At 40.6% G+C, this 22,858-nt stretch overlaps 1 protein-coding gene and 1 long non-coding RNA gene across 4 annotated transcripts; one reads left to right on the top strand and one right to left on the bottom strand.

The window, feature by feature from the left end:
* Window positions 1-1,289: 1,289 nt before the first annotated feature.
* FEZ2 (fasciculation and elongation protein zeta 2) lies at window positions 1,290-21,052 on the bottom strand. 3 transcript variants are annotated; one of them, XM_080997785.1, is made up of 10 exons: window positions 20,730-21,052; window positions 17,540-17,648; window positions 16,733-16,849; window positions 16,236-16,380; window positions 14,900-15,168; window positions 11,447-11,527; window positions 7,356-7,431; window positions 4,741-4,806; window positions 2,656-2,684; window positions 1,290-2,206 (listed from the first exon to the last, which is right to left on the bottom strand). In XM_080997785.1, exons 1-9 carry the CDS (start codon window positions 20,996-20,998, stop codon window positions 2,674-2,676), a joined length of 1,143 nt encoding a protein of 380 aa, XP_080853911.1. In that variant the 5' UTR covers window positions 20,999-21,052; the 3' UTR covers window positions 1,290-2,206; window positions 2,656-2,673. The 3 variants fall into 3 exon arrangements, with proteins under 3 accessions (XP_080853911.1, XP_080853910.1, XP_080853912.1); XM_080997784.1 differs by lacking the exon at window positions 2,656-2,684 and having other exon boundaries at window positions 20,730-21,051; XM_080997786.1 differs by lacking the exons at window positions 2,656-2,684; window positions 11,447-11,527 and having other exon boundaries at window positions 20,730-21,050.
* On the top strand, window positions 11,538-13,952 carry LOC308472723. The gene is made up of 2 exons (XR_013983673.1): window positions 11,538-12,194; window positions 12,632-13,952. It is a non-coding gene; the product is annotated as an uncharacterized lncRNA (long non-coding RNA).
* Window positions 21,053-22,858: the final 1,806 nt, after the last annotated feature.

Genomic DNA, 22,858 nt, shown 5'->3' with positions numbered 1-22,858 from the left:
CAAATTTAGCAAGATAATTTAGGGGGGAAATCCCTACTAGTGCTAATTATAATGACAATTATAACTATATCAATACATGTCTATTTTTGTTCTACTGGTTTAATTGCTTTAAACAGTCCATTGTTTATTGTTTCCTCTGTTAATACTGTGTCATTATTGTTTTATGGTCCTTGACCTAGTGATTTGACTTTTTAAAAAACAATGCAACACTCTACATCTAGTAATCAGTTAGTTGCTTTCCAAACCAGCTTTGCTGGCAAGCAGCCATTGGCCTCTGTGACATGTCATAAATTTAGATACCGTAGATATGCTTAATATGCAATGGATAGGGCTTCAGTATTATTATTTTCTGCACCAAAATCACCGTACACAATGGATCCACACTGAGGAGGGGGGTGGGAAATGCACCCTGAATTAATTTTCGTTACTTCAGGAGGGTATATGAAAACTTACCAGATGGTTTGTGCCCAGGTATACCACATCTATAAATAAACTGAAAGTCGGTAGATCTTGGAAAGCGCAGGTTAAAATCTGTCACAAACACTGTTGCTAAGCAGGCAAGCTGCTACCCTCTCAACTAGCTGCTATTTCCGGCTGTCATGAAATATCCTGTGCATGGAGGCAATTTGATCTGGAGGTGGCGAAGATACGTATCGCTGTGGTGAGATTAGCATCCCAGAGGAAAAGTCATAACTTCCTGCTCAGACAGAGATAACGTGAAATCTTCTCAGCTGCAAAATGAATCTGAGATTAGGAGAAGTCCATAAAGATAGGATACCACTGATAAAAAGAATTTCCTTCTGCCAACCCTCAGACTATATTTCTTACTTTACTTCTAACCAGAGCTGCTGTGATGTGGCTACGTTTGATAAAGGAGGAAAGATATTGAACCTGCATAGGTGTTCCTAGGAACAGGGTAACATTCTGTTCTAGTATTAGACACACCAGCAGATAACTTGTGTATTGGGTCACATTCTTGACATTTCAGGAAACTGAAGGCTGCAGGAAGTTGCACAGGATAAACAATCCTGAAGTGAATGCTTTTTTACAGCCAGTTTTTTAGCACATTCATCTCTTAAGCTGTTGCTCTTTCCTGTCTGCAGTTTTGAGGATCCTTTGTAGCTGCTGAGACACTTGAAAACTTGGTGAGACTTCTATTTTGTTGTTATTGCCAAAGTCCCACCTTTTAGAGGAGTTAGTATGTTATGCACCGTAAGCAAAAGAAGTGCAGTGGGCAGACATTGTGCTGCAATACATAAATAAAATCAAATAACAACAGGACAACAGTGTCTTTTTAAAAATGTTCATTAATATACTGCAGCATATAAAATGTTATACTATGACCAAACATTTAACATGTGGACTAAAAAGCACAATAGCAGCAAGATATTCATATTCAACTACATTCATTTAAATAATTAAAATACCGAGCACAATATTAATGGGACAATAATTTGAAACAAATCAATCAGGAAGATTTCCCATGCAAGGCTGACTGTGGTCTTTCACATATCCCATTCATTTCCGTGGGGCTTGCGGAGAATAACTTCCTGATGAATTGTAATCTCATTAAGCGAGCAACCAGTAATGGAAAAATGATACCCTACCTCTTTTTACTTCTGTAGAGTGCTGAAAAATTGATGAGAATCGGTAAACAGTAACACTAAACACAACAATACTTCTTTTTAACTCTTACATAAAAAAAAAGTTCAGTGCTAGTTCCCATATCACTATTCTAGAGTCTCCCATGAAGAACTTCAGTCGAATTTTGCAGTGCAGGTTCAGCTTTTGAGCCATTTTACACATTTAATGCAATAACCTATTGCAGTTATTATTAAAGTTCTGTTTAATGTAATAGGTTTTTATTTACACTAAAGTTTCTTGTTCTTCCACAGACTCAGATTGTTGTGGAGGATAATTACATGCCGTGTGTTTGTAAAAAATACTGTTTAAAAAGCCAAAACAATGCATGTGGATAAAACTGTACAGCATTTGTTCTCTGCTCAAATACATCACACGAAAATAATGGATGAATTCTACATACTCTGGAGGACTCACTCCAGGATTCAAAAGTCCAAGCAGGCAATGAAAATAGTAAATACATGAGAACACAGGGCCAAACTGAAAGGCTTTGAACAACCTTTGTCACAGGAATTAGCCTGGCTGCCTTTCACCAAACACAGCTCTCTTCATGTAGGGCACAAAACTGCAAAAGAATAAAGATATGCATATAGGTATTTTTGGATTGGCTCATCCCAAAACAGTGTCAGATATGAGCTAATAAAACTAGAATGCTGAGATCTCTATTCTAAAAGCGTTACCAAATTCACAGGAAGCAATTGCTATGCATAATGAATATGGACCTCATTCCCCATCACACAAACAAAACAAATCCATAAAGGAACACACACTACCATCAACTAATTACTTACAGAAATGAGTTAAATAGAAGGTCATGTCTTAGGTGACACAGAATAATTCTTTTAAAAAGTAATTGTCCAGATATCTAGCAGATCTCTCAGATACTCCATGCAGCAAAAATGAAAGAACAACTCTGATGCAAAGTGTACTCTCTCCACTGACAGATTACAGCGGGAGTCAAGACATGTCCTTTACATATTCCTCATTCCTGCTTCAGAGCTAAAAGACACAAACCTCAGAGCAATCCAGCTTTCAAACCAATGCTAGCACAACACAAAAGCAAATGAAGAAGTAAGGTTTAAGGTTATCAAAAGAGGAAAAAGTACATATTTCTTTAGTATCATGAACATTTTGTGCTAATCTGAAAACAGTTTTTTATTAAGAAAATCTTTACCCTGCAGGTAATAAACTATAAAAGTAGTGTTAAAATCACATTTTAATTCAAAAGGTTGGAAACAAAAACCCAAAGCTCAAAACCACACCAAATATATATATTTTTTCTTTGATAGCACACAAACGTTATCGTGTGTCAAGTTCTTTTCCACCCTTAAGTCAACCTAATGAGATTCTTGGTCGAATCTGCAACAGATACTCAACCAGAAAGGTGAACAATTTCTCCCTCTTGCAAATGTTCAACACATTTTACACAAAGCTTGACATGGAAGAGAGGTGTAACCCTTTCCCTTCCCAACCCTGTTGCATGCCAGAGCTTTAAGCAATTTTCTTTGCTGTTCCTCTGCTGCTGCTTTTTGCCATTGGTTTTCATTCCACTGCCTACTTATTTAGGTTCAGGAACCTTTACGCCAGCAAGGGGTTAAAAGTACTTTTTGTATTCCATTTGATTAGCCTTAAGCATTGCATCGGGTGAAAAGTTTCTCTCTTCAAAATTCTGCTTTATTGGCAGCACCAGACTGCATGGGCAATTGGTTTAAGAAGGTATAAAAAGTTTCATTTCAGATTCTTGCAACAGGAGTTACTACTAGATATGAGAACTGTTTTTATATAGGTCTTTAGGTTATATTTTGTGCTTACTAATGTGGGACATTGCTGGTTTGAAAGAAATATATTTGGTTAGGGTATTGTTTGGTTTGTTAGACATATTTGTACTGATATGTCACTCCAAGTAAAAAATCACAAGTAAAAGAAATATGATAATTGTTTCTAAAAAGTGTATGAGGACATATTTTTTAACATTTTATATTTTTTATCCCCTATCCTATTTGTGCTATTTGCATATCTGCAGTGCCCAATGAATTTTCCAAAGCCTACAATAAAGTTCATTTCTAGCACTCACACCTTGAATTCCAACAGGCACAAATGCAAATCCTATACTCTTACTGCTACATCGAACTGACACAAAAGTATTTTGCAGCAGTATTGCACCAGATATGTGAACAGCATTACACTGTTGTACTTGCTTTTTTTCGACAAGTCAAATGATAAAGACAAAATGGATTTTCTAAAAACCAGCTTAATGGATTGTTGTTTTTTATTCAGCTGCAAGTTATCACCCTAACCTTAGAAATCCTTTTCTAAAAAATCCTCCTACTACGGAAAGATTTCTCTACAGTTGACTCACAACTTGCACGCATTTAACTTGTGTGATTGCCGCTTTATGCACTTGGTGGCCAGCCCCACACACCATCACACAAATTAAACACACACAAGGTGGAGAGTTTAAAATACCACTTTGAAACACTGCACAGGTAGAACAGAACACTGCTTTTCTGTCAGCTTCTATAAGAATACCAGTTAAACAGTTAATGAGGAATATGTAACAATTCTCTAGAACCTTCTCAAACATTGCATAGGTCTCATTAAGACATGAGCAACATAGCTTTTAGTGCTGGCATATTTCACGAGAGCAGCTTTTCCATGTGGCAAGTTGTTTACAACCCCTATAAAATACTGGTGTGAGGAAGCGTTGCCCTTTGAACCATTTCCAAAGCACAGACAAATGACTTTTAAGTCTCTGCACCCAATGTTTAATCTCCACATCCCAGAGCTCTCCCCATCTATGTGTCTTCACCTACTCCATTCGTGAAGCCAGCAGAGTGTTTTGATTTATTTACTATTTCAAATTCACATCTCACACCCTTCCTCTCCAAAGGGACCCCAGGGCAGCTCACAATAATTATATTACATAAAACAAGTTTTAAAAACACTGTAATATGCTGCAGACAGCAGTTAAAACTAGTAGTGAAATGGCTTTATAAAATTATTGGCCAAAAGCCTGAATGGATAAAAGCCTTGAAATGTAGAAATATTTCATACTCTACAAATTAACATTTTTTAAAAAAAGATGCAAGACTAGCTCACCCTTCAAAATGTAGTCTGTTAATAAGCTTGGCACTTTCTCACTGTCTTCTTTCATGGCATGAAGAACTGTAAAATGTGGAGAAGATGATCAGTGGAAGAAGCACCAACTTAGTCAATATAAACATGGCATTTAGAGCAGTGCTTTCCAAACCCTTTTCACACAAACTACTGGAAAATTGCCGAAGGGTCTTGGTGGACCATTTAATGATTTTTCTGCCTGTTGTAGCAATTGCAATGCACTGCGCTAGATAAGGTGTGATTTTAACTGTATTTTTACAGGCACGTAGTCTCCTACCTAAAAGAAGTGCACTGACAACTGTTTAGAAACCCCTCATTAGAGCAACTGTATTGAAGGTTATTGTGCACATTATTTCACCCCCTCCCCCCACTTTCATCCAAGTCAACCATGGATAAGAACATTAAACAACCATAGTTTTAATCAAATGTATGTCTCCTCAACAAAGTGGACTGTTCTATTAATCTCTAATAATAGGGTTCATTTTCCATGATAGCACTACTTGCCTGGGGACCCCACAAATGTCCCCCAAGTTCTCAGGGTACAAGGGCAGGGGTGCCCAGCTGCAGTATTGGAAGCTGGAGTCTTTAGCGTTGCGCTCCATAGTCATCAAGTGGTAGATAGCTCACTTCCTGGCTGCCTTGTCCTCAATGCACCAAAATAATTATTTCTCAAGTGCATTCAAAACAACCCCTGCCCACAATAGGTCTAGAAACCAACAGATGCTGGTAATTTGGTAAACTGGCCACTTGTACTAACCTGCCAAGCGGCAAGGATAATTTTACTATTTCCCTTTCGGATCAATATATGTGAATCAATGTTCAATGCCGTATCTGGATTTTCTGCTGGAGAGGAAGAGATGAGAATCTACCCTAGAAGAAAAGCTATCTAAATGGAACTTTAGGGACATGGGACATGTTTTCTCCTTACTGAAATATAAAATTCAATGTGCTGAGATCAAACACAACCTTTTGTCAGTTTCTAGAAGCCTCACTTGAAAAACAAACAAACAGATTAATATCTGTAATTAATCCTTTAGTGCCTTCATAAAAGAATAAGAAGGATTTATATGTGGTGCCAAAAAGATGGTTCCTAAGATCCTTCTACAAAAGTAGCCATTATCCACTTTGGTTGCTCGAACCACCACTTTCTTTTTAAGAAAGAACTCTTGGAATGTAAAAGACATTCATGCCTACAGGGTTTTAATTCATGCCTAAGGAACACTGAACCCACTGCAAATCCAGTAAGAACTTGGGTAGGCAAGTGCCTCCAATTTCCAAGAAAGCAAGCTGCAATTGGGAAGCTGCTCGAAGAGTCGGAAGCATGCAAAAATGTGTTTAAGAATTTGGAAGATTAAAAAAAAAACTTGGTTAAGACATAAGCCTTTGAAAGTATTTTTGAATGAATTCAAAAACTTTAAACATAATATAGCATTCTGAATCTAAGCACAGTTACTCTGTTAAATCATTCGATACAATCTATTCAGACTGTCCAGTAATGGCAAAAAGCCTGCTGTTTACATTATCTGGACTATTTACAAATAGGGACACCAATTCTGTGATAATGCAAATTGCAGCTAATGAATTTCCAAAAAGGTGGCTTTCTTAAATTCTATACAAAAATGTACAGGGAACAAAAATTTCTCTTGCGGGAAGTTTACAACTCAAGTGTTGGCATCAGCCAGCCTCTCTGATTTCTTTTTTTAAAACAATCATTTTATAATTAAAAGCTCTCTAGACAGAGAAGTTAAATAATGGGCAACTTTTATGAAGAACACATCCCAACCTCCTTAATATTTAAGAGTAAATATGTAGAATTATACTGGATTGTAGCACATTTACTGTTTCGTTCTGAAATATTTGTATATCAATAGCTAAGAGTCTAGTGCTCTAAATAAATGTTTTGAGGCCTGCCACACAGTGTTAGCAAGGAGAGTCTGGAAGTCTGTTACTGAGTCAAGAATCAAGTTGCAGCTAGTCAGTGGAAAACAATACCGTTAACTCTTTAGACAGTGCCTCCTCTGAACTGTATGAATGGAGAAAAGGATAGTTCTTCATTACTATGGCTGTGACCCTTGCCAAGTACTTAATACAGAAAAACAATCTGGAGAAGAAATGTTTCAGGAGAATCGGACAACTATTTGCTTGGAAGTTACTGCTACCTTGGGATGCAGACAGCGAACCTGAAGAAATTTGGCTTAAACATATTATGTACCTGAACTTCCTGGCTGATTAAAGCTAAACAGTAGAAGTTAGTTCTACCAGTTTCAGAATATTAATGCATATCAGAGCTCGGGAATAACACTGATTTCACCAAAAGATGCAGGAAGGATACAACCTTTTAAATAAGTCTTCATTTGATCTCTGTGCCATGGGGCAGTTAATAGCCTCTCTGGGTAACATGAACAAGCATATGGCTGCTGATCAACTCCATGCATTTTTTAGTTATTTCAGAGTCTAGAACATAAAATGCTTGCTTTTCTAATGCAATTTTCCTCCAATGATACACTGGGAGATGTGCAACCCCACTGACTCTTCCGGACACCAGAGAAAATAATGTAGAATTTGACTTTTCAAAGTAGTCACTGTTATATACTTACTTTTTGTTAATGTTTGGAGATCTTCAACTGATGGAGGTCCACTTTTCTTCTCATAAGGAATAACTGTTGTCAGGTACTGCCAAATGAATGCAATGATTACTAAATAGCATCAGTGATTCTGGGCACAACTTCCAGTTTACAGTCATACGATAAATATATCTCATTATGTACAAACCAGATCTGTTAAATTCTATCTAAACACAATGAAGCCAATTCAAATATATTCTAGAAAGCAACAAAATGATGTGTGTCAATACAGTGTGTCAAAATTGATCTTAAATTCCTGAATACTGTTTACAAGGTAGCATCCAAAGGTGTCCATTCCCTCACTAATGGAAAGAATCTGTTTGCTGAATGAGGACAGAAACCATTTCTGGTGATTCCGCAAAGCAGATTTGATGCAGACAAAATGCTGAAAATTGTTGTGCTCTCTCATTCTTCTGACGGATTCCTTATGCCAATGGACACTGTTGGATATGACACATTGTAGTTAGCCAAACTCTTCCTTTTAGAGATTTTCTGCACTGTAAGGAAGTTATAATGGGATAGTATACACATTTTATTTTTGCATTTGATAACCTGGATAACCAAATGTACACCCACAGATCTTTTAAGTGCCAATAATAAAGAATAATTACTATATTTGTTCAGGAATTGTCTGCTCGATCTTTTCATCATGGATATACTATATGTAACACTCTCTCTCTTTCTCTTTCTCTCTCTCTCTCTCTCTCTCTCTGTGTGTGTGTGTGTGTGTGTGTGTGTGTTTTGGGAGGTGCCTCCATGGAATGACTTGCTGCATGAATTGTGAAAAGAGTTAGTGTAACCAACTGACCAGCATCCATACCAAGGAACACACCCAAATATATTTGGATGAGTGAAATCGCATTCTGGCAGGCCCAGCTCCCACAGCTGCTTCCAGGAAAGGTTGTGTGCTAGCTTCCCCTATGCACTTGCATGCAGGCTTACTCAGTGGCAGTGGCAACAGGTCCAGGGAGCTGAGCTGCCCAACTACTGAACAGCCCTTATTTGCTTTCACTTTGTGGACATAGCCCATTTTGCTTGGACAGGCATCTCTGAAGCTAGATATTCTTTTCCACTGCAGCTCCTTTGTGCTGCTGAAGAAGCAAGGTGCTTTCAATCAGCATTCTGTCTCTAGTTCTTCAGCATTTTTCCTTTGGTGGCACGTTTTATTATTGCCACACAGAAGTGTGTAGTAGTAATAATAGTAATGGAAAATAGTAGCAGTAGTAGTAATGTTTTATGGCAGACACCCACCCACTACTCAAGTCTTTCCAATTTGTATTTCAACTTTAAACACAGTTGTTCCCAATACATGGGCTTACATTATCCACATCTGAATTTAGTTCAAATTGGTTTGAATAAATATACAGATTTCAGAAAACTGAACATGTTTCTTTTGAAGCTTTTACTGGCAATATTTTTTTGCTCCATAATTTCAAATTTGGCATTCATTGGTTTTTTTTTTGTAGACTCTCAAACCCAAAACTGAACTCTTGGGGATTTCAGAAATAAAGAAGCCCTCCTTGCCAATAGGTCACAAGACAATATGCAGAGCTGTACCGATGCAAATAACATCTTAAAACTCTTTCAACCATTGAAACCAATTGACTTGTTAACCTATGGCAACATACACAGAGTATCCCCCCCCCATGGTAAGAATATAATAAATAGCATAACCCTATACAAGTTTATTCACAGAATCACAGCACGAGGGTTATCTAGCCCAACCCCCTGCAATGCAGGACTTTTTTGCCCAATGTGGGGCTCAAACCCATAACTCTGAGATTAAGAGTCTCATGCTCTACTGACTGAGCTATATGAAAGTCCTGCTATGTTCAACCACTTATTCCCCTGTAAGTATGTTCAGGACTGCAGCCTAAATGACTGAGAAGCTGCTGCCTGAAGCAGAATACCTTAGAATGAAAAGAAGCATTATGCATTTTAAAATTCTAGAAAAAGAAATATGCATGTTAGCATCTCTGTATTTGAGATAGCTATCAAACTAGTAAAATACTTATTTTGCAAACTACAGAGGTGGTGTCAAATTAATGTACATAGTACACATACCTTACGATGAGCTTCTAAAACAATGTTGAAGGTTCTGACAGCAAACAATATTGGAGACCCCAAACCGTGCTCAGCAAATGTCACACAGCCCCTCCTTTCAAAACTCTGCCCACACCAAAAGTTGATACAAACTTTGCTCCAGTTCAGAGACTGATAAGTAGTGCATGGGCTTTTGCAGCCACAGAGTTCTCTGCCAATAAGTTGGGCATTTATTTCAACAGAAGGGCTTAATTTGCAAGCACCAAGTTGAACAGAGATCTAGGCATCTGCAGGAGCTCAGTGTGCAAACGGATTGTATTCGTCTAGTATCAGGACTACCATGGAAGCACTGGCAGGGACTGCTTGGAATGGGCTCCACTGGGGACACTGACAACATACACAGCAGTCCAAAAGACCCCAGCTCATTCATTTTAGCTCCATGGCCTTCTTCTGGTCTTAGATTGCAAACCGCTCTAACCAACTGAGCTATCCAGGCTGACCCAATAGAATTATAGTTGGAAGGGACTATGAGGGCCATCCAGCTCAGTTGATTAAAGTGTGGTGGATGCCAAGGTTGAGGGTTCGATCCCCGTAAGGGACAGCTGTGTGCTCAGACATTGCAGGGGTTGGACTAGATGATCCTCAGGTTCCCTTCCAACTCTATGTTTCTATGCAGCTGTCCCATACAGGGATTGAACCTTCAACCTTGTTTTTATCACTGCTCTTCTACCTTCCATATTCTTTAGGGACCCAGGATTTAAAGAGTTCTAAAGTTCCCAGCCTCTCTTCAGGACTCTCCAAGATGAGGGCTGGTCAAAATTAGATTTTACCCTCTCCAAATCCTATTGTCACTACTCACTCCAATGTTTATGCTAAGTGGTGCTAACTGCAAAGAGAAGCTGTCCAATGATTTTAATATTGTTAAAAAGATAACCACAGACTATGAAATGTGTACATAGAAAGCTACCTTGTCTTATACCATCTGTCTCAGAATTGTTTTTGTTACCTTTATTTAAAGCCTGTACAAATATAGAAGTACATGTTCTATCTGAGATTTTTAAAATGAGAGTGTGTTTAGTAAAAAAAATTGTGTGTCTTGTCTTTTAAACAATTTGATCCTCATGGAAATATGAGCACAGCACTAGCTGTGGGTCTGATCTAAAACAAATATGCCTGGTCATAAAAGCCAGCCAAAATCACATACACACCTAGTACTTACAGGTCATTTGTGTCAATACTATATAGTGGCAGTTTTTGATCACTACTCTATATACACACTTCTTCAATAGAACCACATAATTGTAGAGTTAGAAGGTACCCCTAGGGTCATCTAGTCCACCCTGATTATTGTAAAGTTGTTTAGACATACCTTTTCAATACTATAATACAGTCTAGCAATCTGACATTGGGATATAAAACATAATAATAATAAATTGTTTGGAGAAAAAAAGTATTTATGGCATTTAATATCCCTTTGGATTGTGGATTACATATATATTTGCTTAAAATGAAATAAAAAATTGTCCAAGGAAACACGCGATGTTTTAGAATCCATAATAAAGAGGCTTTAAACCTATTGGAAGTTGCTAGTCTTATTTACTATATACTATTTCCATGCATTTCTTTCTTCTTGTGCTGAAGTATTTAAGCTGACATGACCTTCTACTGCTGATTTCTTATGCATGCAGTTCATTCCAAGTATGTATTATGCTGATGCCTATATTTTATTTTCAGAGGTTAAATGAACCCTAGAGGGAAATTGTTCATTTGCTGCAATTTTTCTGTGCATATCAAGGCTTGTCTGCTCTTTAACTACCGAGGAAAGAAAACCTTTGCAAACAAATCATAGCCTTGAAGGCAGAGAAGACGCGAGTAAGCATGCTAATATCCCCTCCCCCTCTCCGGTGATCACTTGTAGTCTGAAAATGCTACCGCTGCCAGCTTTTTAAGGCCTTGATTTATATAAAGACAGAAAGGATAGCACAAGGAAAAAAACAAAGCGTCAGAGGATAGCCCAGCACCTGTTTTTCTCCACCCGAGTTTCCAAACGTTTGACGGAAGCCATTCTGAATAACATTTGAGATCCCTTCCATGCTGAACCGCTATAGGGAGCAAGAACATGGCAGAAGGGAAAAGGGAAGGGAGAACAGAAAAATTTAAAAGCTATTAGTTAGGATTTACTAAAGATGCAAGCAAGGTAAATGACAGAGACAAGCTGTTAGGAATGAATAAATGCAACTGCAGTTTAAGCGGAGAAAAACTTACTTTTTCAATATTTAGTTCTTTAGCAAAAAACTATAGAATTTAGAAATAGGACCATTAGTACAATTTTATAAACACAGACCTGATACCAAAGTGTTTTCTACATGAATTATGTGAGATGCTAAATGTCATAAAACAGACTTGTTTGCAAGCCACAGCCTAAAGCTTCAGACACCTGATGTTTGCCCACCTGTCAAACTAACCTATGGAGGGTTCACTACTTCTGGATCTGGCCCTCTGGCTGGATCCAGTTCCTCACCCTTGCTATAGTAGCTAGTCTTTTACTTTATTCACACCAACCATTAAATTAATATGCAGCATGTAGAATAAAGAAGAACACTTAAAACCTAAATAAAAAAACGTATACTTAGTTGTCCCAATAGGCATGTCATGCGTAAAAACAAGTCCCACTGGTAAGTCACCTTCTTGACTGGATCCCTTGCATTTAAAAGGGTGCTGTGTGTATAGCACATGTGAATGTACATGGGGAGATTGGTACTGGGTAAGGTCTGCATGTATGTATGGAAGTGAGAGCTGAACAATAAAGCAGGCTGATCGCCGAAGAATTGATGCTTTTGAATTATGGTGCTGGAGGAGACTCTTGAGAGTCCCATGGACTGCAAGAAGATCAAACCTATCCATTCTGAAGGAAATCAGCCCTGAGTGCTCACTGGAAGGACAGATCATGAAGCTGAGGCTCCAATACTTTGGCCACCTCATGAGAAGAGAAGACTCCCTGGAAAAGACCCTTAATATTGGGAAAGGTTGAGGGCACAAGGAGAAGGGGACGACAGAGGACAGGATGATTGGACAGTGTTCTCAAAGCCACCAGCATGAGTTTGACCAAACTGTGGGAGGCAGTGGAAGACAGGAATGCCTGGCGTGCTCTGGTCCATGGGGTCATGAAGAGTCGGACACGACTAAATGGCTAAACAACAACAAAGGTCTGCATGTGTATCCCGTAACATGGTTTGATGCCAGTGGCAGTCACGTGTTTGTATTCTACCTTTCTCTGTTCTGACCTCCCCACTGACACAAAAAGGTAATTAATGATTGCAACGTGAATAAAACCAACCATCTGCTTTGACTGCTTTGAATGCAAGACATTTTCTCATGCAGGCCAAAAATGTGCAGGTGCACAGGGACCATTGATTTTTATTAACACATCAGCTTAGTTTCTATTTTACGACCCACAGGTGGGGAATCTCAGGCTTGGGGGCCAAATGCAGCCCTCCAGGTCTCTCTGTTTGGCACCTGGCACTTTCCCTAGGCCACACCACTCACTGGCCCTGCTTTGCACCCCATGTGTTTCTTGCCTGGCTGAAATGTGCACTTGAGCACTGATAATACCTCCTGCTTGTCCTAATGGAGGATAGAGAGGGGTATGCAAATGTGATTAAAAACTAGCTTACTATACAAATATAACATTTATATTAATAGTTTCACCTCCAGCTCCACCTTCTAATGGAATGTGGCCCTCAGGCTGAAAAAGTCCCCGCCCCCGTTCCAAACCCAATTGTTTTGTATACCAGATGTTCTCCATCTTATACAACATTTTTAGTTCCAGCATCTTTTGCAGAGACTGCAGCTGGAAATCCTTCCAATGCAAAAAGCACCCCTCTCGAAACTACTCTTGCCTCGGCTGAGGAGGGGAGCAGAAAGAGGAGTTGCATACCAGAAAGAGGAGTTGCATACCAACAGACCTTTTTCCTACATAGAGCAGCATAAAGAGGTTGCAAAAGGGAGGGTAGCATTTAGGGGCAGCTCCCGGCTGTCCTCCTGCATCTCCTCAAGCCCCTCTCAAAGATAAGCAGGCCACAAGGCCCTGTGCAATGCCAGAACCTCTCTCATCCTTTGTACCACTTGCGATTAGGGCCACTTTTTGAACTTAGATACCGTACTCAAGTAAAAAGACATGCAGATTGCATCACATGTAAATGGTACACATGATACATGTGAACAAAGGTAGCGAAAAAGACTGTGCCTTGGACGCATCTCTAGGGTTCAACTAGAAACTCCTTGGTGCTCTAGCACATGATGTTTGAGCATCTGTACACTTCTCTCTGAAGCAGATTGACCTTTAAAATGACAGTCACTTATGGTACATGTTCCTATTCCTCCTAAAATTAACAAAGCTTATGACTAAACAATCTCCTGGCCAATGCAGAGTCTATTAATGCTGTTATTTATGCATTTACTATTAAAAGTGCTCTGTCCTTTTTATGGCAATATTATTTATACATGAAGACCTTCATAAATATCTTTCATTAGGCACCTACTCCCTAGCTATTTTTTTTATTTTTAATGAAGGTATAATGCCTTGAGGCAAAGCTTACTTGACACTATAGCACAATCCTACTAAGCACAGATCTTACTAAAATCTGTGGCAGGATCTTTCTGGTCCCCCAAAGTCCCTGACATTAAGAGGATGCGCTGTATATGGTACGTACTCCCGCATCTCTAAGTCGTAGTCTACCTGGAAAAGGGTTTTGAGGGGCCTCTACATGCTAATGACAACACTGGCAAAATAATGTGTGATCCCTGAGCAACTGGAGGAGGCAGAGGCTTGAGCAGGACATAGAAGACATACAGAATTGAGAAAAAAGAAGGCTAATGAAAGGTGATGGGATATGTGGAAAACTTTATATGGCAAAGGGTATGTATGCTGTTGCAATGACAGTTACTGAAATCTGTCCAACAGTTCTGCATCCTTGTGCACAACTTAACTTCTATTCCATTTCTGTAATCACTCTAATGAAAAATTACTACCAAGACCTCTGTACTTCGGATTTCTAGATTTTAGACTGAGAGGTTTCCATCATTTTCTGAATTCCCAGGGCAGTATCATTCCTCTTTACTCCTTACAAGTTGCTCAAGCAGGTAAAACAGAGCATGTACAGTATGCATTGCCTAGAACATAGTAAGTGCAGTGTTTATCCATAAGGAGTACAACTTCTAAGTATTTGACTGAATTGTTGTACTATTGCAAGGATTAGCACTATGTTGAATAGAGCCCACTGTAAATGTATAACTGTTACAGTTTGATGAAGTCATAGTTGCTAATCAGAAGCTATGAGATTCCCCAATAATGGCAACCAGAAAGACAGGAGCTGTATATACTTTAAGAAGTAAGACGTAGATAGAAAGTGATCAACTAGAGTTAAAATTCTAATTTGGTTTATATCTACAGACACAAAGGACAATGTTCTTACTGTTCCAGGCATATGACTCCTCTCTTGCTTGCCATTCTGAGGACTGCCATTTTTCAGTTTCTTTTTCTTCTTTGCCATTTCCTTCTGTTCTCTTTGTTTGTTTTGTACTTCAATAAGGACAGAGATGAAGCTGTTCTTTACTTCCTTCTCAAATTCCAGCTCATCTCGTAGTGCCAACTGCTGTACTAGCTCCTCAGAGTAGTCCTTGATGGCGGTCTCAATCTCTTCTAACAGATCATTTAATTCTGTCACAGATAGATTTTTCACACCTGTTTTCCAAAGAGAACAAAAAAGTATGTTGCGTATAATAATGCATATCAAAAGCAGCATAGATCCAATACTTTGCTCCTAACAAATGCACCCAAAGAGCAACAGCTGCCAAATCTATGAACTTATGATGAAACACTCTTCCGCAACTGCAACTCACTTCACATGTGATGGTGCATATCAGGGGTGGACAAGCAATCACCTTCCAAGTGTTGTTGGACTACTTGCATCATCCCTGACTATTGACCAGAAGAATTCAAATGCTATTTTCAAGAGGTGTCACCAGTTTTAAGGACAACGTGTACATCTGTCCTACTCAATAGCTGCTTATAGGAGGAGAAAGCCTATCAGGATGGGGCAGAAAAACGTTTAGTTATCCTGAATAACTAAAATTCCTCAAGACTGTATTTCTACAGAGAACTACAGACATGCGCATCACCAAATACAGTCTGCTTCCACTTCCACTTGGCCTTATCTGTAGACAACATAACAGCGAAACTACCAAGAGAAAAATAGGCAAACATAATAAATTGAAACATGGTAAATCAGGTGTTCATCATTCTATACTGGAAAATACTTTTTTGGGGGGGGGGGGAGAATATCACTTTTGGGTATATGAGGCAAACTTCTGTATGTTACACAAACTGGGATTTGCTTTAAAAAGTTTCCTTATAATATTTATTATATCCAGATGGAGATCAGTGCCATACAGGCATTAGCCTTTACAGACAAAACCCTGTTATGTGAAGATGGCATTGCAGTACACTGGAGCATAAAGGTCTTCAGAAGAATCCCAGCTCATTGCAAACTATTCCATAATCAGGCAAGCTCCAAAAAAAGCAAAAAGAATCCTGACAAAATGCAGGAAAGTGTTCTGGAAAATGTTTTATTTTGACAGATCAGAAACATATGACTTACTGTTCTGACCTCTTCAGACAAATCATGCAATCAAGGCATCTAATGAAAATCATGCCTAACTGTGTGTATAGAAGTGAAATGCTCTTTCAAACATTGAACAGTTTGTAAGAAGAGGAAATCAAATGCAAAATACAGCAGAAGGATTCCTTACGTTCTTCATAATTGTGGTTTGTACTAGATCTCTTAAGCGTTTGAATTTCCTGGGACAGTAAGGACAGGCGGTCTGACTGGGTTGGTGTTTCTTCATCATCTGGATCTGGAGATTCCTGCATCATTTCTTCTATTTCTTCAATCACCTTTCAAAGTAAACACACAAACACAGAGTTATAGAAAATCAAAGACACAACATTCAGGGCTGATTTTCAAAACTTAACGATAACTTTCTAAGCATTTTCCTTCAATATAAAATATTGTCATATGAGGCAAATCTTCTCCTGATATTTCATTTGTGTCTTTTTATGAGAAGGAAGCATACCTGTAAATCCAAACAAAATTACAATATGATAGCAAAGGCTGGACTTTGGGTTACATTCCTGCATTCCTATAGTTTGTCTCCAAGTGTGTTTAGTATTTCTTCCATTAGAGAGATAAGAAGCTTCATAACCAGGTGCTGTTATCAAAGCTGCATGGGTGCTTTCCGTTCTTTACCTGCTCAGCTGTGAAGAGTGGTTCTTCATTGATGCAGGAAACTATAATAGAATGCATGTCTAGTTGCTCTCTCAACTCTTCATCATCTGATAAGTCAAGGTTCATGTTGTCATTAACCTATATAACAAAAAGAAGAGTAAGAAAATCATTATTAAAAGCATCAAGACATTATGTGCCAAATCCCAACTATTGTTTTGGGATCCTAAATCCTTCCAAGAAATACGTGATCACTTTAAACCAAAGGCAATCCTAAACCCACTGACCTCAGAGCCCCACAACTCCATGGAACTTACTTTTCAGTAAACATGCATAGGATTGCACTGCAAAGCAGTGGAAACAAAACAGCATGGTTCAGTATTTTAATACGTTCTAAGTCGCTTAATTTTTTTTCGAAAAAGCGATGAACAAATATAAACAAACAGCCACTAACTTAAATAGAACTTACATAACATTGCATAAAAGTCTGCACACAACTGCAAGAGTGAAGTAAATGTTAAATATTAATACTTTAATTTATTACCCACTGTTCATCCGCAGTCACAAAAAATAGGGTGGGTGCTGAAAATATACAACTCAAGTGTCAAAAGGCCAAGGCAAAGAGGTAAATACGTCGACTCTCATTTCTAATGATAGAAATTTGGCAGATATATTTTTTAAGAGGCAGCCTCAGGATGGAAACAGGATATTGAGAATTTATGTCAAAAGTTCCTTTATTTGACAAATGATGCAACAACATTGTGGTTATGTGCCACAGCATCAAGCATTCAAGAGAAAGCTGTTCAGAAAGTATTGTAGGCGTGTACTTACTCCCTTTTCAGAAAGATTCAGTGTTGGCAAATGCAGTGCTCTGGTGTGTGAAGACTTCCAGTCAACTGGCATTACATTACCATAATTATCTGTCAGAGCATTCCAAATCCTGAGGGGGGAAAATAAATTATATTTTAGCCTTCAAGCTATACAGCAACTACTATATTAAATCTGACAAATATACTGAGCAACACTGTGGTTTTAAAAATGCATTAACCAGGTGAATCCCACAGTGGTTCCAAAATCAAACATTTTGGAACTACATACATAACAATAAAAATGAATCTCTCAGCTAAGATGGAATGGCCCTAACCCATCCTTACTTGTGTGCAACAAGCTGTGGCCCAGATGGTAATACTCATTCCTACCCCCCACCCTTAGGTAAATAAAAAGCTATATCCAGCCAGTTCAATGGGACCCAGATGGATTTCATGATGCACATTTATAATGCCTATGTGTCCATGGAAGTATACTTGCTTCTGCATGTGGATTTCCCTTGCTGGGTAATAACATACAGTGTTCCCTTTTAAGGTTATTCCCTTTTAAGGTGATAACATACAGTGAGGGGGGAAATTATTTGATCCCCTGCTAAATTTGCCCATTTGCCCCCTGACGAAGAAATGGCCAGTCCATAATTTTAATGATAGGTTTGTTGTAGCTGTGAGAGACAGAATAACAACAGGAAAACCCCCAGAAACCCAGAAGACAAAAGTCAGAGATTGATGTGTATTATAATGAGTGAAATAAGTATTTGATCCCTTTGCAAAAGATGAATTAGTACTTGGTGGCAATTAGTACCCTTTTGGCAATTACAGAGGGCAGATGTTTCTTGTAGGTGGCCACCAGGTTTGCACACATCTCAGGAGGTATTTTGTCCCACTGCTTTTTGCAGATCCTCTCCAAGTCCCGTCCATCATCCCTTTGATGCGGTGAAGGTGTCCTGTCCCCTTAACACCCCCAAAGCATAATATGTCCCCCTCCGTGTTTGACGGTGGGGAAGGTGTTCTTGGGGTCGTAGGCAGCATTCCTTCTCCTCAACACAGTGAGTTGAGTTGATGCCAAAGAGCTCGATTTTGGTCTCATCTGACCACAGCACTTTCACCCAGTTCTCCTCTGGATCATTCAGATGTGCACTGGCAAACTGCAGACGGTCCTGTAAATGTGCTGTCTTGAGCAAGGGGACCTTGCAGGCTCTGCAAGATCTCAGTGCTTCACGGCGTAGTGTGTTACCAACTGTTTTCATGGTGACTATGGTCCTAGGTGTTCTCTTCTCGGTCATGAAGAGTCGGACACGACTAAACAGCTAAACAACAACAACATGGTCCTAGGTGCCCTGAGATCATTGACAAGTTCCTCCTGTGTAGTTCTGGGCTGCTTCATCACCGTTCTCATGATCATTGCAACTCCACGAGATGAGATCTTGCATGAAGCCCCAGACCAAGGGAGGTTGATAGTTATTTTGTGTTTCTTTAATTTGCAAATTATTGCACCAACTGTTGTCATCTTCTCACCATGCTGCTTGGCAATAGTCTTATAGCCCAGTCCAGCCTTGTGCAGATCTACGATCTTGTCCCTGACATCCTTGGACAGCTCTTTGGTCTTGGTCATGGTGGCTACTTTGGAATCTGCTAGATTGCTTCTGTCTACAGGTGTCTTTTGTACAGGTACTGTAACGAGCTGTGATTACAGGTTAGACCTCTCCCTTACAGCAGGTGCGTCTAATCTCAGCTCGTTGCATACAGTGAATATACCAGGTAGCCTGACATCTGGCTGGTTGACAGGGGATCAAATACTTATTTCACTCATTATAATGCACATCAATCTCTGACTTTTGTCTTCTGGGTTTCTGGAGGGTTTGCTGTTGTTCTTCTGTCTCTCACAGCTACAATAAACCTACCATTAATATTATGGACTGGTCATTTCTTCGTCAGAGGGCAAACGGGCAAATTTAGCAGGAGATCAAATACTTTCCCCCCTCAATGTAGATACGTGAATAACAGCAGCAATTAGTTTTGCATGCGCAGAGGCAAGAATCTAACAATTGTCTTGCTCGGTTAGACTGTACTCTTGTCTGTAACAGTGGTCAAATCATCTTTCTCTGGGAAGCTCACCAGCAAGTCAGCAACACAAATAGCTGACATGTTTTTTGTCTCCAGTAACTGGACTGTGTTATCTGAGTTCACAAGAGCTCTGAATAATTATTCCTCAAAGACTTACTACTTTTGGGGCAACCCAGAGAATATGTGTTTCTAAACAGAGAATCTAATGAGAGAGGATTAACTGTATTGGAGAACAAATCAGAGCAGATGACAAACTGCTAAAAAGCAAACAACATAAAAAGACAAAGTTAAAGTTCCACAGACTTTAAAGAGAAACCACTAGTGAGCAAGAGGTTTTAAGAACACTGACAAGCTGGTTCTCAAATATTATGGTTTAGAAGCAACAAATCATGTCTGTATATGGAAGCTTCCCCTGCCTGAGGCTGCAATCTTTTGACCAGGAATAAGCCCCACTGAATGCAGCGAGTAAACATGCAGAGCCAACACGTCTTCTGGGACTGGACGGGTTTGTAAAGGGCCTCTCCTTAAATAAATCAAAGGGCAGTTTTCTGCGCACAGATAGTTCTCCTTCCACCAGATAGTGAAGTCCCCGCTGTAAACTGGAACCCGGTTCTGGGGGACTAGAAAAAAGCTTGCCTGCGTGGCCGAGTCCTGACGTACTAAAGAAGCTTCATAGAATGGCAGAGTTGGAAGGGGTCCCCACGGGTCATCTAGTCCAACCCTTGGCACGCGCAAGCTGGCACGATACCTACAGGAAACCGCTCTGAGCCTCCGAGCAACCCCCCCTCACGAGCAAAAGGCCGAGCTCGCCGAACGTTGCCCAACCAACCCTAGTGTTGCATTCCGACGTCTTCCTCAAGGGCCTCGGGGACCGCGCAGTGCTGGGGAATGCAGAGGGCGGCGCAGCTCCCTCCCGCCTCCTCGAGGGGGCGATTCTGCGCTCCCAGCAGCCCCTTATCCCCAACCGCCAGCTCTTCGCGGGGAGAAGCCTCTGAGGGCCGACGCTCCCCGAGGGCGTTAATATTTGCCCCCCAAACTATGCACCCGTCCCGAAAAGGCCACACCGGCCTGGGGGGGAGGCGGGCCCGTCACGCACCCTCCCCGGAAGGGTCCCCGGCCCGGCCACTCACTCGTCTTCGTGCAGCGCGCTCTGGTCGCTGAGAGGCCTCGGCGGGACCCGCGCTTCCCCTTCGGCGCAGCTCGGCGGCGGCGCCTGGAAGCAGAGCGGCAGCTGGGCCGCCAGGTCGTTGCCTCCTCCTCCGCCGCCCCAAGAGCCCCCTTCCCGACACGTCGCCGGGGCCTCCGGGCAGCCGCTCTCCTCGGCCGGGGGCTGGAAGCCCGAGAAGTCCTGCCAGTCCCCGGCAGGATCCCGTTGCGAGGCCGCCGCCGCCGCCGCCATGGCCGACGACGCAGCGACTGAGGAGAGAGGCCGGCCGGGCCCGGCCTGCGCGTGCTCGCCGCCTCGCCTCCGCCCCGGCGCTCCGCAGCGCGCGCTCCCGGTTTGCCCGGGCGGAGGGGCGCCCCGTTAAGGAGGGAGGCCGCCCATCGCTCGCACCGAAACCGAGATCTTGGCCTCTTGGTTTGGGAAGCTTCGCAATAGGCAGTTGGGTGACTCGGAAGCCGGCCCTGCATTGTTGAGCGGGGCTTTGCTCCCTAAGTTTATTTATCAACTCTCCTCTAGAATTTGCAGCCTCTTTGAATTTAAGAGCTAGCCAAGTACCGTAGTAAACCACACCTGTGCCCGGTGCGAACCGTATCCCGCCCCCATTGCTACCTATCACTACCTGCTTCAATTAGAACAACAGATTTTGAATTTGATTTAAACAAGAAGAGTTACATCAGGGGCCACTGGTGATAACATTTCGGGTGGGTTGGGCTGCAGTTTTTAGCCTGACATGTTTTCATAGGAAGTGAGTGTGCGGCACTTTTTAAGGAAAGGGTGCCATTACACATGTGCAGAGTGCTACTGTCTCCACACTTTCTCTAAAATAAGGGGCGAGGAATTATTCTTGCGCATCTACGGACATCTTCCAGGCAAGAGCACCCAAGTATGATTTGCAAACAAGGTTGACTCCATAACTCTTGTTTAGAAATTTAGTTGTTCCATGTAAGTTTTAAAATCCATGTATCAATTTCACTGACCATTGCCAGAACTCTAAACATAGTACACACAACTTTGTAAAATGTGAGGAACACAATGGCATGCAGTTTTCATTCCTCTACAAATCCGTTTAACTTTTAATGATAAAAAATGCTTTCCCCATTCTTAGTTGTTGTTTTTTTAAAGGATTCCAACCAACAGACAAAATAAAATAAAATCGTTTCAGCCAGGGCATAGCAGAACATAGTTGCAATGCACGGTTCAGTACTGAAAATGACATGGCTCATGTGCAGAGCATGACACTAGTGTAATCATAATTGGCTTCTGTGTTAGGAAGAGTATTTTCCAGATTTGAGGAAGGATGTAGAGTCAGTCACTGTGATATTTAAACAGGCATAGAGCCCAAACTTTTCATTTTAAAAATTCACTGACAAACTCTCAAAAAAGCAACCTCTAAATAATAGTGACTGCATTTTCATGCATTCCTCTGCATTCAAGAGATGATGAACTTAAGCTAGGAGAGAGGCTTGTTGGAAGCAGATCTACAAGCTTGGTGGATCAGGGGAATGCTGTGGACATAGCGTATCTTTATTTCAGTAAGACTTTTAAGCATCACTTAAATCCTAAAATGAGTGCTGGGGATGAACTTCATGGATGTCCTCCAAAATGTTTGCATTCCCCCCCCCTCCAAAAAAACCAAACAAAAACATTTTGCTTCTCGGTGAGTGACTGTGAACATGTACAGAACACCTTTCCTATTGGATGAGAAGCATCCAAAAATATGTATCTGAGCATAGAGTCCATGGGTAGCCAACTTGGTGTCTTTCAGGATAATGGATAGGACCTTCTCTACCAAGCAGAGAGGCACTACCTCACACAACTGATTGAGGGTGTCATGGAAAAGCAGCAATTCATTAACTATTTAATTTATTTCTATTTTAGTGCCAAGGAGGGAGGAGAGGTGCTTGTGGGATTTTATGCCTCAGCTTTCATAATAACTTGATAGGGCTTGGGTAAGCACCTTTATATGCATAGTCATATGCAATTCTGCTTCTTGACATATGCAGGTGTAGGAGTGAATGTGCAAGACAGATAGATGTATTGCTGCTGTAATGGGCTGGATGAGAGCCAATAACCTGAAGCTTAATCCATACAAGA

The sequence above is a fragment of the Podarcis pityusensis genome, assembly GCF_964106645.2.
Source record: "Podarcis pityusensis genome assembly, chromosome: 3".
Lineage (NCBI taxonomy): Eukaryota > Metazoa > Chordata > Lepidosauria > Squamata > Lacertidae > Podarcis > Podarcis pityusensis.
The sequence above is the reverse complement of the archived record's forward strand: the minus strand, read 5'-3'. Positions and strand labels throughout refer to the sequence as shown.

Coding starts and splice junctions, on each gene's coding strand:
- FEZ2 (XM_080997784.1), bottom strand. CDS start 20,998: ATGGCGGCGGCGGCGGCGGCCTCGCAACGGGATCCTGCCGGGGACTGG. Junction 16,850..17,539: donor TGAATCTTTCTGAAAAGGGA/GTAAGTACACGC, acceptor TTTGTTATATAG/GTTAATGACAACATGAACCT. Junction 7,432..11,446: donor ACTCGGGTGGAGAAAAACAG/GTGCTGGGCTAT, acceptor TTCATTTGGCAG/TACCTGACAACAGTTATTCC.